The sequence below is a fragment of the Pan troglodytes genome, chromosome 7 (genome assembly GCF_028858775.2).
Source record: "Pan troglodytes isolate AG18354 chromosome 7, NHGRI_mPanTro3-v2.0_pri, whole genome shotgun sequence".
NCBI lineage: Eukaryota > Metazoa > Chordata > Mammalia > Primates > Hominidae > Pan > Pan troglodytes.
This window is the reverse complement of record NC_072405.2, coordinates 136,853,436-136,864,968: the sequence shown is the minus strand read 5'-3', so window position 1 is coordinate 136,864,968 and position 11,533 is coordinate 136,853,436. Positions and strand designations below refer to the sequence as shown.

The 11,533-nt window shown below is 48.1% G+C and overlaps 1 protein-coding gene across 2 annotated transcripts; it reads left to right on the top strand.

The window, feature by feature from the left end:
- Nucleotides 1-6,076: 6,076 nt before the first annotated feature.
- LRATD2 (LRAT domain containing 2) lies at nt 6,077-11,028 on the top strand. Of its 2 annotated transcripts, XR_682033.5 has the most exons (2): nt 6,077-7,201; nt 9,964-11,028. XR_682033.5 is itself a non-coding variant. In XM_001153249.6 (1 exon), exon 1 carries the CDS (start codon nt 6,077-6,079, stop codon nt 7,007-7,009), a length of 933 nt encoding a protein of 310 aa, XP_001153249.1. In that variant the 3' UTR covers nt 7,010-11,028. The 2 variants fall into 2 exon arrangements, 1 of the variants encoding a protein (XP_001153249.1); XM_001153249.6 differs by having other exon boundaries at nt 6,077-11,028.
- The last annotated feature ends 505 nt before the right edge of the window (nt 11,029-11,533 follow it).

Genomic DNA, 11,533 nt, shown 5'->3' with positions numbered 1-11,533 from the left:
CGGGAGGTGGAGGTTGCAGTGAACTGAGATCGCGCCACTGCACTCCAGCCTGGGTGACAAAATGAGACTCTGTCTCAAAAAAAAAAAAAAAAAAAATCATTGTCTTCATTTTAAAATCATTATCACGGAGTGTCAATAATGCCTGGCATCTACATAGCCTTTAGGATTTACAAGATGCTTCCATATAGAGGGTTTCATCTGAGGATTCACAAGTGAGGCAAACAGTATCATCCCTTTAGAGTTTGGAAAATGAAGCCCGGAGTGGAGAAGAGACATCTCGGAGATTATGCAGTTGGCAAACAGGATTAGCCCAGGTCATCTGCCTCCATTTGCTATTGCTTACCTCCAAAAGTCACAACAAAACCCCAGCAGTGAATAAGAGGTGCAGGTAAGTCTAAGGATTTCCCACTGTAAGGAAGGTGTGGAGGGAGCTGTTTCCCAGCAAACTCGCTCAGCTCTTTGCTGCTGCCATGAGCCTGGGGCCCAGCCTAGGGAACAGGCAGAGCTCCAGATTGCCTAATCAGATAATTCTGCCCTCGTGCTCATGTTTTGTATTCCTTGGAGCAAGCCATTTAAACTGAGATCTCTACCACACCTGCAGAGTCAGGGCCGACGCCTTGTCAGGTAGAAACGTCAATTCTCAATTATTCCCCACTGGTCTAGACAGGAGTACTGTGAGAGTGACTAACTGGCATTCAATGCAACTTGTTTCTATTGAGTGCCTCCTCCGAAGAGGTGTGTGGGATGTGACACTCGGGTCACTGTTGGGGGGATGAAGCTGCCGTATGGCTGAGAATTCAAATCCAACTAATATTTCTTTATCGAACTGCTGCTCTTGGGGAAGGCATTTTCCCAGCCTGCCCTTTGCTTTCCTCCAGCCTCCATCTGCCTGGGATGCCTTTCCTCCCACAGCCCAGGCCTCTGTGGGACCTGCTTCCTTTCTTGCTCCTGCAGTCCATTTCCTGTAGGGCAGCTGCCTGGATGCCCTTCAACCCAAAGGCTCACCCACCTCTCTACCTGCACCTCCTGTCATAGCTACACTCACTCACTGTACTCTGGTCACAACTGTAGTCTTTCCTTTTTCCTAAACACTTCCAGTCTTTTCCCCCTCTAACCTTTGCTCTTGGTCTTCCCTCTGGAGGTAATATCAAGGCTGGCTCCTCATCCTTCAAGTCTCTGCTCATTTCTATTTCCTCAGGAGCCCTTCCCTGACCATCTTAACCCAAGTAGGCCACCCCCATTACCCTCTCCTTACTGACAGCTATTCAATCCCATTTCCCTATTTTACCTTCTTCATAGCCCTGCTCTCTCTCTCTCAGATATTTCCATTGATTCATTTACTTATTTATTATTTGCCTCCTCCCATCAACATGTAAAAGCCATAAGAGCAGGGACGTTGTTTGCTACATCCACAACTGTATCCTTGGAGTCTGGTAAACCCAGACACTCAAATATTTGTTAAATATTGTAGAATCTGTTGGACTCTATTTAAAACAAAGAAGTTAAAAGCATGGGCCTGGCCAGGCACAGTGGCTCATGCCTCTAATCCTAGCACTTTGGGAAACTGAAGTGGGCAGATCACCTGAGGTCAGGAGTTCAAAACCATCCTGGCCAACATGGCAAAACCCCATCTCTACTAAACTTATAAAAAAAATTAGCCCAGTGTGGTGGCAGGCACCTGTAGTCTCAGCTACTCGGGAGGCTGAGGCACGAGAATCGCTTGAACTCGGGAGATGGAGGTCACAGTGAGCCAAGATCACGCCGTTGCACTCCAGCCTGGGCGACAGAGTGAGACTCCATCTCAAACAAACAGACAAACAAACAAAACAAAAAGCATGGGCCTGGAAGTAAAGTGGGCTTGTGTGATCTTTCCACCTACCAGCTGGGAGAAGCCATGGCCTCTCTAACCTTTCTTCTCCTTTATAAAAGAATCAAGAGCTCACTCCATGGGGGTTATTATTAATTTTAGAGTTGTGTTTCCCCCATGAGCCCAAGACCCTGTTGGCAGGCACTTGGTCATTAATCTCTGTATCCACCATGCCTTGAAACATCACCTTACTGCCCCAGCATCCTCTATTTCTTATTACAGGACATGTCACATTGTCCCAAAGAGTCTATTTATTTCTCTGTCTCCTCCAATATGGTGACTACCTGGGGACACGAACATCTAAGAAACCTAGCACAGTGCCCATTGTAGAATTGGATGCACAGTGATTAAGACTAGCAGGCACCCAGTATGTCTTCATGAAATGTATTTTGAACCAAGTCCTCTTTAGAAAAGACATGAATATATTAATTAGAATATGAACTTTAATACATGAATTAGAGAATAATACCAGATAGTATATGATCAAGTGCTGAGTTACACATATTCAGGTAATAAAATGTGTAGTACAGGTATTGGATGGCAAAGGTGGCCAACAGAGAGCTTCCTGGACCAGGCAAGGGACCTAGGTACGTGAGGTGTGGGGGACAGGGACTGGATCCAACTGGAGAATATAGTTCACCCGCAAGGTAACTACCACTTCTCTCCAGCAATTTGTTGCCATCCTGGAATATGGGTCTGATTGTCTCATATCTTTATTTTATTTACAGACAGAGTCTCACTCTGTCACCCAGACTGGAGTGCAATGGCGTGATCTCGGCTCACTGCAACCTCTGCCTCCCGGGTGCAAGCAATTCTCCTGCTTCAGCCTCCTGAATAGCTGGAATTACAGGCGCACCCCACCACTCCCGGCTACTAATTTTGTATTTTTAATAGAGATGGGGTTTCACCATGTTGGCCAGGCTGGTCTCGAACTCCTGACCTCAAGTGATCCTGCCTTGGACTCCCAAAGTGCTGAAATTACAGTCATGAGCCACCACGCCCAGCCAAGTCTCATATCTTTAGATTTTTCAAATGAAACTGGGAATATGAATTTTTTAATATCTCCCAAGTTTTCAAATTGTTGACAACAAGCTTAAATTTATTAAACAACTATTTGAAATGAGCAAAGCATGTCTGAGAGCCATGTTGTAATCTCTGACCAAGTGTTCTAGGTGACAAGACGGATGTTGAACCCTCAACAGGCATTCATGGAAGAATCTACACTAGACGCCAGCTATCAAAAGGCAACATTTCTTCACTCACTCACTCACTTACAGCCCCATAAAACCAGGAAGCAATTCTTGACCTGTGGCCAAATTTTCCCCTAAGGCATCCATCAAGCATTTATTGAGTACCCACTCAGTGCCAGGCATTCAGATATAAAATGGATCAGGGCTTGTTCCCTCTGAGGTCAGTTCAAGATATGTTGTTGATCCACTATTGTGCACCTGAGAACAGCTCATCAAGACAAAAGGAAACACACCTAGTCAGCTAGGCATTGCTTCCTCACCCACCAGATCTCTGACCTAGAGTGCTGGTAGCAAATTGTCCTACAACTGTGTCCTCTCAGTTCAATTCTCCCATTCCCAGCCATCCCAGTAGCACCTAGGAGCAAAGTGGCCTCCCAAATCAGACAGTAGCAGAGGTCTCCCAATCTGATGAACATAGGATGACCAGCCATAATCTCTATAAGCCTAACTCTTGTCTATAATATGGTGATCATATGATGGCAACAAATATCACTCAGGTAACAGCAGCCCCCCACACCATTTGCTATCAAAAGGACTGGGGTGTGTTGGATTCATTCAGTCACATGCGCCTGAGGCCAGCCAGTCTGAAATTATTGAAATAGAATCGCACAGCACACAGTAGTCTCATGTTGATCTAACTTATACTTCAGACTTGCTGAAGGACTAATTTCTATCACAGCCCTGCCAATATTGATTGTTTGGACTCAAAATTACGTAAGTAGAATGATTTTTATTTTTTTCTCCTAAACTAGAAAGGATCACAGTAGTGCTAGTATATTCCTGTTTCCACTGGCTGGTTATACATGCTGGAAAAAATTAGTCAAAAGAAAGCAACTGAAGACAGAATACAGGTCTTGAATCGCATTCTTAAGTCCCCCACGAATAAGTCTGGGTGCTTGCAGTAGTGCCTAAACTTGTTTATTGTAAACAGAGCTGTTAATCCTCCACCCTCACCGGACCCATTATTTTAAAAAAATAAACAACAACAACAACAACAAACACTTTGGTAGCCTACATTTAGGTAAAAGAAACGAAACCAGTGGAGAGGTGGAAGTGTCCTTTTGTGGTGGAGGTTAGTAGGCATTACTGGTCTCCTGTCACTTCCCTAAGTCAACAGGAAGGAAATATATCCACTAGGGCCTCTGCTAATTTGTTTCTAATTTAAGGACAATTAGAATTAAGATGTAGGAATTAGGCAATTCCCACATCCCCTAACCCCCCACCCCCCCCCCCCAAAAAAAAGCAGTCAGAGCTGCACGCTTCTCTCACTATCCAACGAACTGGTACCTCTCTGGAAATAACGGAGGTTATGAACTTTGTACTAACTTCCAGGGGTATCTAATAAACAGAGCGGTGGTCTTGGGACCCAGTCAGTGAATAAGTCTTCGTTCTGTTTTATACTGTTTCTTTTCTGCGATTTTCTTTTCTACCCCAAAGTTTCCCACTACTAACTCTGAAAACACCTCTAGGATGACGCACTCTTCGAGCTGTCCTGGTGAAGAATCCTGTCTTGTGACCTTTAGGGCAAGAAATATGTTCCAGGAAAGAAAAGAAACGACTGTTCCTCCTTCTCCAGGTACTCTGGGAAAAAACAGGTGAAAGGGAAAAGGCGCAAACACCAAACTCTCCTTCCCTTTCTCATTTCCACACTGGCAAGTTGTGTTTGCCTTCTAACTTCTCTCGGAAGGCAAGCAGAGCTCACAGCGCCAGCCCCAGGCGACGGGTGGATTATTTACAGGGGGATTTAAACCCGCTCGGGCGCGGGGGCGTGGCCGGGCGGAGTCCCGAGGCCCGAGTGGGCGGGGCGGGGGCGGGGATCCCAGCGGCTCGGCGCAATGTGAAAAAGACCCGAGCTCGGGGAGTGAGCGCCTGTCTCTTTAAATGCCACGGGCTGCGCTCCCGCCCGGGAGCCCGGAGCCGGAGCCGGATCTACAATCCAGTCCCTCCAGCTCCGGTGCTTGTTGCTCGCCCGGCCCAAGCGGGAGCTGTTGCCGCCAGGCTGCGAGGCTGCCGTCCTCTCCTCCTCGCGCCCCACCTCCCCCGAGAGCTGGCTGAGGAGGGGCAGCAGCCCCAGCTGGCGGGAGGAGGCGCGGTGTGAACAGGGATTGCCCCCCGCCTTCAAGTATCGGGGCGCTACGCAGCCGCGGGGGAAAGACATGCCCCTAGTCTGTCCGCTGCGCTGCCCTCTGCCCAGCCTCGCTGCCGCCCGCGCCGGGAGAGGAGGGACTGCCGAGCCTACACCTTCAAACTCTCCCTAGAAGTCTCGGGGCGCGGCAGGGAGCCCTTCCCCAGGCCCCACGGCCTTCACCTCTCCGCGGGTGAGTTTGTGCAGGTAACCCGAGCCTGAGGGCGGGCGCGGGGGAAGGGCGGGCGAGCCGGGAGGAGGTAGCGCTGCAGGTGAGCCAGGTAGGGTGACTCACCTGTCCAGGTCGCGCTCTGAGATCCTCGCTTGTTCCTCTGGGGATGGATGCGTTGGTGGGGAGGAGGCGTCCCCGGGGCTAGTTAGGGCCCGAGGGTGGGAGGGGAAGTTAGCAGAGGAGGGGGGATTGGCGTAAAGTTTCTCTTTCCTTCCCTCTTCCTGCCCAAGCTTGGCAGGTAGGGCGCAGGCGGAAGCAGTAGAAGCTGCTGATGCAATGGGCTTTTGCCAGGGCCAGGCGAAGGGCTGGGGACAGGGAGAACTGGAGTTGCCCAGTCTCCTGTGACCGTGACCTTACAGGTGGAGAAACGAGGGAAAGCTCGCTACACCCGAGACTTCCCCCTAAAATGGCTCCAGGTGCTGAGCCCCCACCGATTCTTTTTCGAACAAAACGCCCTTTTCACGGAGGGGCTCCTACATGGCTTTCTTGCCTTCCTCTCCCAACAGGTGGCCTCAGCCCCTGTCCGGGGACCTGTGCAAATGACCCTGGAGTTGCTTTCGCTTTCTCCCCTTGCGGCGGTGTGAACGTGTGTCCGCAGCGTGATGGGCAACCAGGTGGAGAAATTGACCCACCTAAGTTACAAGGAAGTTCCCACGGCCGACCCGACTGGCGTGGACCGGGACGACGGGCCCCGCATTGGGGTCTCCTACATTTTCTCCAATGACGATGAGGACGTGGAGCCGCAGCCGCCGCCTCAGGGGCCAGATGGCGGCGGCTTGCCCGACGGTGGGGACGGGCCGCCGCCGCCCCAGCCGCAGCCCTACGATCCGCGGCTGCACGAGGTGGAATGCTCCGTGTTCTACCGGGACGAATGCATCTACCAGAAGAGCTTCGCGCCGGGCTCGGCGGCGCTGAGTACCTACACGCCCGAGAACCTGCTCAACAAGTGCAAGCCGGGCGATCTGGTGGAGTTCGTGTCGCAGGCTCAGTACCCGCACTGGGCCGTATATGTGGGTAACTTCCAGGTGGTGCACCTGCACCGGCTGGAGGTGATTAACAGCTTCCTGACTGACGCCAGCCAGGGCCGTCGCGGCCGCGTGGTCAACGATCTGTACCGCTACAAGCCGCTAAGCTCCAGCGCCGTGGTGCGCAACGCGCTGGCGCACGTGGGTGCCAAGGAGCGCGAGCTGAGCTGGCGCAACTCGGAGAGTTTCGCCGCCTGGTGCCGCTACGGCAAGCGCGAGTTCAAGATCGGCGGCGAGCTGCGCATCGGCAAGCAGCCCTACCGGCTGCAGATTCAGCTGTCGGCGCAGCGCAGCCACACGCTCGAGTTCCAGAGTCTAGAGGACCTGATCATGGAGAAGCGACGCAACGACCAGATCGGGCGCGCGGCCGTGCTGCAGGAGCTCGCCACGCACCTGCACCCGGCGGAGCCGGAGGAGGGCGACAGCAACGTGGCGCGGACTACGCCGCCTCCCGGGCGCCCCCCTGCGCCCAGCTCCGAGGAGGAGGACGGAGAGGCAGTGGCACACTGATGGGCGAGCTGAGCGCAGAGCTGCGAAGGGGAACTGTTTGCAGTAGCAGCCGCTGCTCCCTTTCTCCCTCTCTTCCTCCCTCTTTTGCCACTGTCTGGGCCCCATCTGGGATTCCTGGGCCCTTTGGAAAAGAGTTGGTGAAATGCGCAGCCGGCTGTGGACGGGGGAGGAGGAAGGGGACAGAGGGAGCAGGTAGGAAACACTTTAGTTGGGGGTGGGGGGCGTCTCCCTCTGGCCCCCTGTCTGTCTTCCTCTCCGCGGTGGGGCAAACTGTGGACTTGCCTGGCACTTAAACCTTGGTAGATCTGGGTTTATAATCGGCCATTCTTAAGCACGTGGGGTTGGGGGAAAGTTCGGAGTACCCATTCCTGCCGTTGCTTCCTATCCTGGGCTTGGAAGAATCCTGGTAGAAAGGCCAGAGTGGGTTTGTGGAGTCGCCACTGCGGGACCAGCACGAAAGCTGCTTGTCTGCTTTGGCGGAGCTGAGCTGTGTATGGGATCCAGGAGGCTGGGGTGATTTATTTTATGGGATTCCTGGAGCGCAGGGCTGGTGAATCCATGACAAGGTCCGGGAGCAGCAGACCAAAACCACAGCAGCCTCCTATTAAGTGTAACAAATAGTTAAGCAAACTCGGGCTACAAACAAAGACTTTGCTACCTCCCTCCTCCACAACCCCCAAGTAATTAGCCTTCTGGAGCTGGCTCTTAGCTGAGGCTCCTGCTACCTCCTGCTCCACCCGCCCCTTCCTAGGTTACAAGTAAATCATTGTCAAGGGCCAGCCAGGGGAAGGTTTCAATTAAGGTTCTGTTCTGCTGCCTTTGTTTCTCCCCTGCTGTTGTAGGCACTTACAGCTGCGTTGTTATGAAAGGAGGGAATAGCCCTTTGTGTCTTTGATCTAATTAAACCTGCTTGGCTGTGTTCATCCGCAGGGCAGGTCACAGATAGGGTTGGCTGTGCCACTCCATAAAGTATCTATTGTGGAAGCAGCCAAAAAGGGCTGCTGTGGCAGGAATTGGTTAATTTCTCCTTCCACTTCCCTTCCTGAATAGTGAAGGGAGCCCTTTTAAAACAAGGCTTTGGTGGTAATCCTGTGATTTTTGTTTTCTCCCCCATCCCCTCACCGGCCCATCCCTCTCACCCTCACTTTTGTTCTGCTGGTGGGTAAAATCTTAGGCTGAACACATATTTCAATGGTAAAATACTTATTTTGCTATCCACACTTGATGCAATTGAATTCAAGGTGCAAAGTCTTGTACTGAAGCAGTCTCCTTGTTGCTTGGAGAACACCTCCTTCAGAGCCCTTTGTTAAATAAGAGGGGCGACGTTGATCATAGATGCCACCTGGTTAGCACCGAATCTGACTTTGGTGACAGTCCTAAAGCACAGTTGGTGATTGTGAGATCCGTTAGCGGCAGGCTGAGCAGATACTACTTGGTTTTGCTTGGTATGAGATACTACTGTTTGCTTAGTATGAGATTTTTTCCAGCCTGTCTCTTAAACTCCTGTGACATCTTCAATGATATGTGCCCTCAGTTGCAGCATAGCTTCTCTGCTGCCTATTGCCATTGCTGTCTCAAAAGTTGAGTGAATTTTGAGGCGTCTTTTTTTTTTTTTCCTCTCTTGGGAGTCGTTGTAAACTACTGTGTACAAGTCATTTTGTGATATGATTCTGAACAGTTGGAATAGAATCATAGTTAAGTGGTACAGCCATGGCTGTCGTCAGGCCTGTTGCCTGGAGATCTCTAAGTTAAGGCAATAAGACTTAAAGAATTTTCTAATACACTTGTTTCACACATGGACGTTGAGGCCATAGTCTTTAAAAGCTTGGACCTTTGTAGCACCTCAACATGAAAGGGCATTAGCTATGTTTCCTGTTTTTACAGTGATCACCAAACAGATCTTGCCACTTTGATTGTTAAAAATGAACTACATTCTAGCCCTGGTCTGGGACTTTGGAGGGAGATGAATTTCTTGTTGGAAATGTAAATCTAGTGTCCATATTTAATACTCTCACAGCTTTGTGTTTATTCTCTTTGCTCATGGAATAGCAGAACAAGATAAACATGGGTTAAGACATTTAGGAGAACCTGCTATATCTAACCCACTTGGATTTTCTTTCATGCTTAACACAGTAGTGAAAATAGAAGGTAGGCCGGGCACAGTGGCTCATGCCTGTAATCCCAGCACTTTGGGAGGCTGAGGCAGGTAGATCACCTGAAGTTAGGAGTTCGAGACCAGCCTGGCCAACATGGCGAAACCCTGTCTCTACCACAAATACAGAAAATTAGCTGGGCGTGGTGGCAGGCGCCTGTAATCCCTGCTACTTGGGAGCCTGAGGCAGAAGAATTGCTTGAAGCTGGGAAGCAGAGGTTGCAGTGAGCCGAGATCGCACCACTGCACTCCAGCCTGGGCAGCAGAGCAAGTAGTAATAACCACCGTGTAGACAAGTGGGAGGGAAGAATAGAATGGCACTGTCCAGCTCTGGGCTAGCCAGATCAACTCCCCCACCCGTCTTCTTCCTCTGTCCCAGAATGGAAAGTGATGTATGGTCAGTCACGCTGAAGTATAGCAGCGACTGTGTTAAGAGAGAGCAGTGACTCTCTCTTCTAGAGAAGAGGTTTTCAATAACAGGGCTTGGAAATGAACTAGAATAGGAAATAGATCTTTTCAGATGCTGCTTTCCCATATAATACAAGCGTTTCTACAGGGTACCAGAGGTGTGAAATATGTGACACTTAAGAACAGTGATTTTTATTGGGAATTTTCTTAGGGTTATTACACTTAAAGCAACAACCAACTAGTTACAGCTCCAGGAAAGGGGAATGAATCAACTCTTGGTTCTTTCCTCAAGACGGCAGTGTTGTGGATAAGTGAGTTTTTAATGCCCTGGCAGTGGCTACATTTGACACTTTAGAAAAAATAAGCATATTTAATAATTTTTGTTTCTCCTTAGGAATAAGACTGTAGAACTGTTTTGTACTGTGAATTACGGATGCTCTTTGAAGGAAAGAAATATCGATTCTAATGTTCTTCAGAAGTTCTGGCAGGGATAAGCAGGACATCGACTGGAACGTATGCTAAATGAAAGCAGACAAATTTCTATTTTCTTACCTGAGCAAATATTTTATTGAAACTGCTTATGTATGTCAAAGGAGCCCACAACTTCAGCTACACAACTTTTTGTATTGAAAGAACTCATACTTTTTGTAGCTTTTATTTCACATTTAATTTAAAGTGACTTTTAGCACTAAAATGCCTAGAAGATTTTACTCCAGACCTATAAGGAAATGTTTAGTTTTTATGAAAAATGACAAGTCGATGGTTAAACTTCTCATGTCTTTGGTGCTTTGGCCCTAATAGCACTGGACAACACCACGACCACATGGAAAAATATTTTTGGAAGCAAAACTTTAATTTTATATAACGTATGCTATGGAGAGCTAAGAAAATTTAAGGACTACTTGTTTTCTATTTTTTTCTTAATAAAATGGAATCCACTGTGTTGAAGACTCTTGATATCATGTGCTTGTCTAACCATTTTTTGTTTTATAAATTAGAATAAAATATAGTTGTGATAATGGTCATCAAATGGATTTGTTTGGAAAGCTACATCTTATTTGTGAAATGTTTTTTAAATCAGAGTAACCATCAACTGATTCAGCTTTTTGTTGTTTTGTTCTTGGCTATAATACTTGTGACTCATGAAGAATTATGTTGACAAACAGGATAAATTCCACATGCATTTTATTTCCCAGTGAGTTGTATAAACTTTATTTTTGTTGAAGGTTGTATGTTAAATCAATGTTACATTCTTATATCACTTCTTGAGAAGGAAGTTCCGATTTGAAATTGTATCATTTCCTTCAAAATGAAGGGCAGTGCTTAGTTAAATAAAAGATTGATGATATCTTTTAAGCCATTTCCTCTTCACTATGTCTTATTAAAATAAAACCTGTCAAGTTCTTTTCAAAAAATGCTATGAGCGTTTCCAATAAACCATCTATTAGAGTTCACTGGATTTTTTTCCACTTGAATACCTTTTTTCTGACATTTTTGGTCCAAATTCAAGCTACTCAGTTTCCTATAATTTCTCTGAGAATATTAGCATGCATCACCTTTGTATTGCACAGTAAACATTTTGTTGAATTCATTTAGTGACTGAAAACCCTGCATCTACTTTGTGAAAATCAGTTATTGCTGAACTATCAGTGTTCATGAAAAATGTCTTATGAACACAAATTTTCAATACATAGTGATTTTTCAGAATCCATGCAAAAATTGCTGGAAACCACACTCATTATGGAGTCTACACTGGGCAGTCTGTTTAGTAGCCCACCGGGAATCTGTGTTGCATCTTAAGTGGCTTCAGAGTTCCAGATGAAGGGAACGTATTTGCCACATAATTACAGAAAATGGGTGAACATAGTGGCACGGCACTGTTGGCATAAGGGATGCAGGTGCCAGTGGTTGGTAAGAGAACAGATGTGGCATCAGACTGGTGTGTGGGATGCCACTGGGTGCAC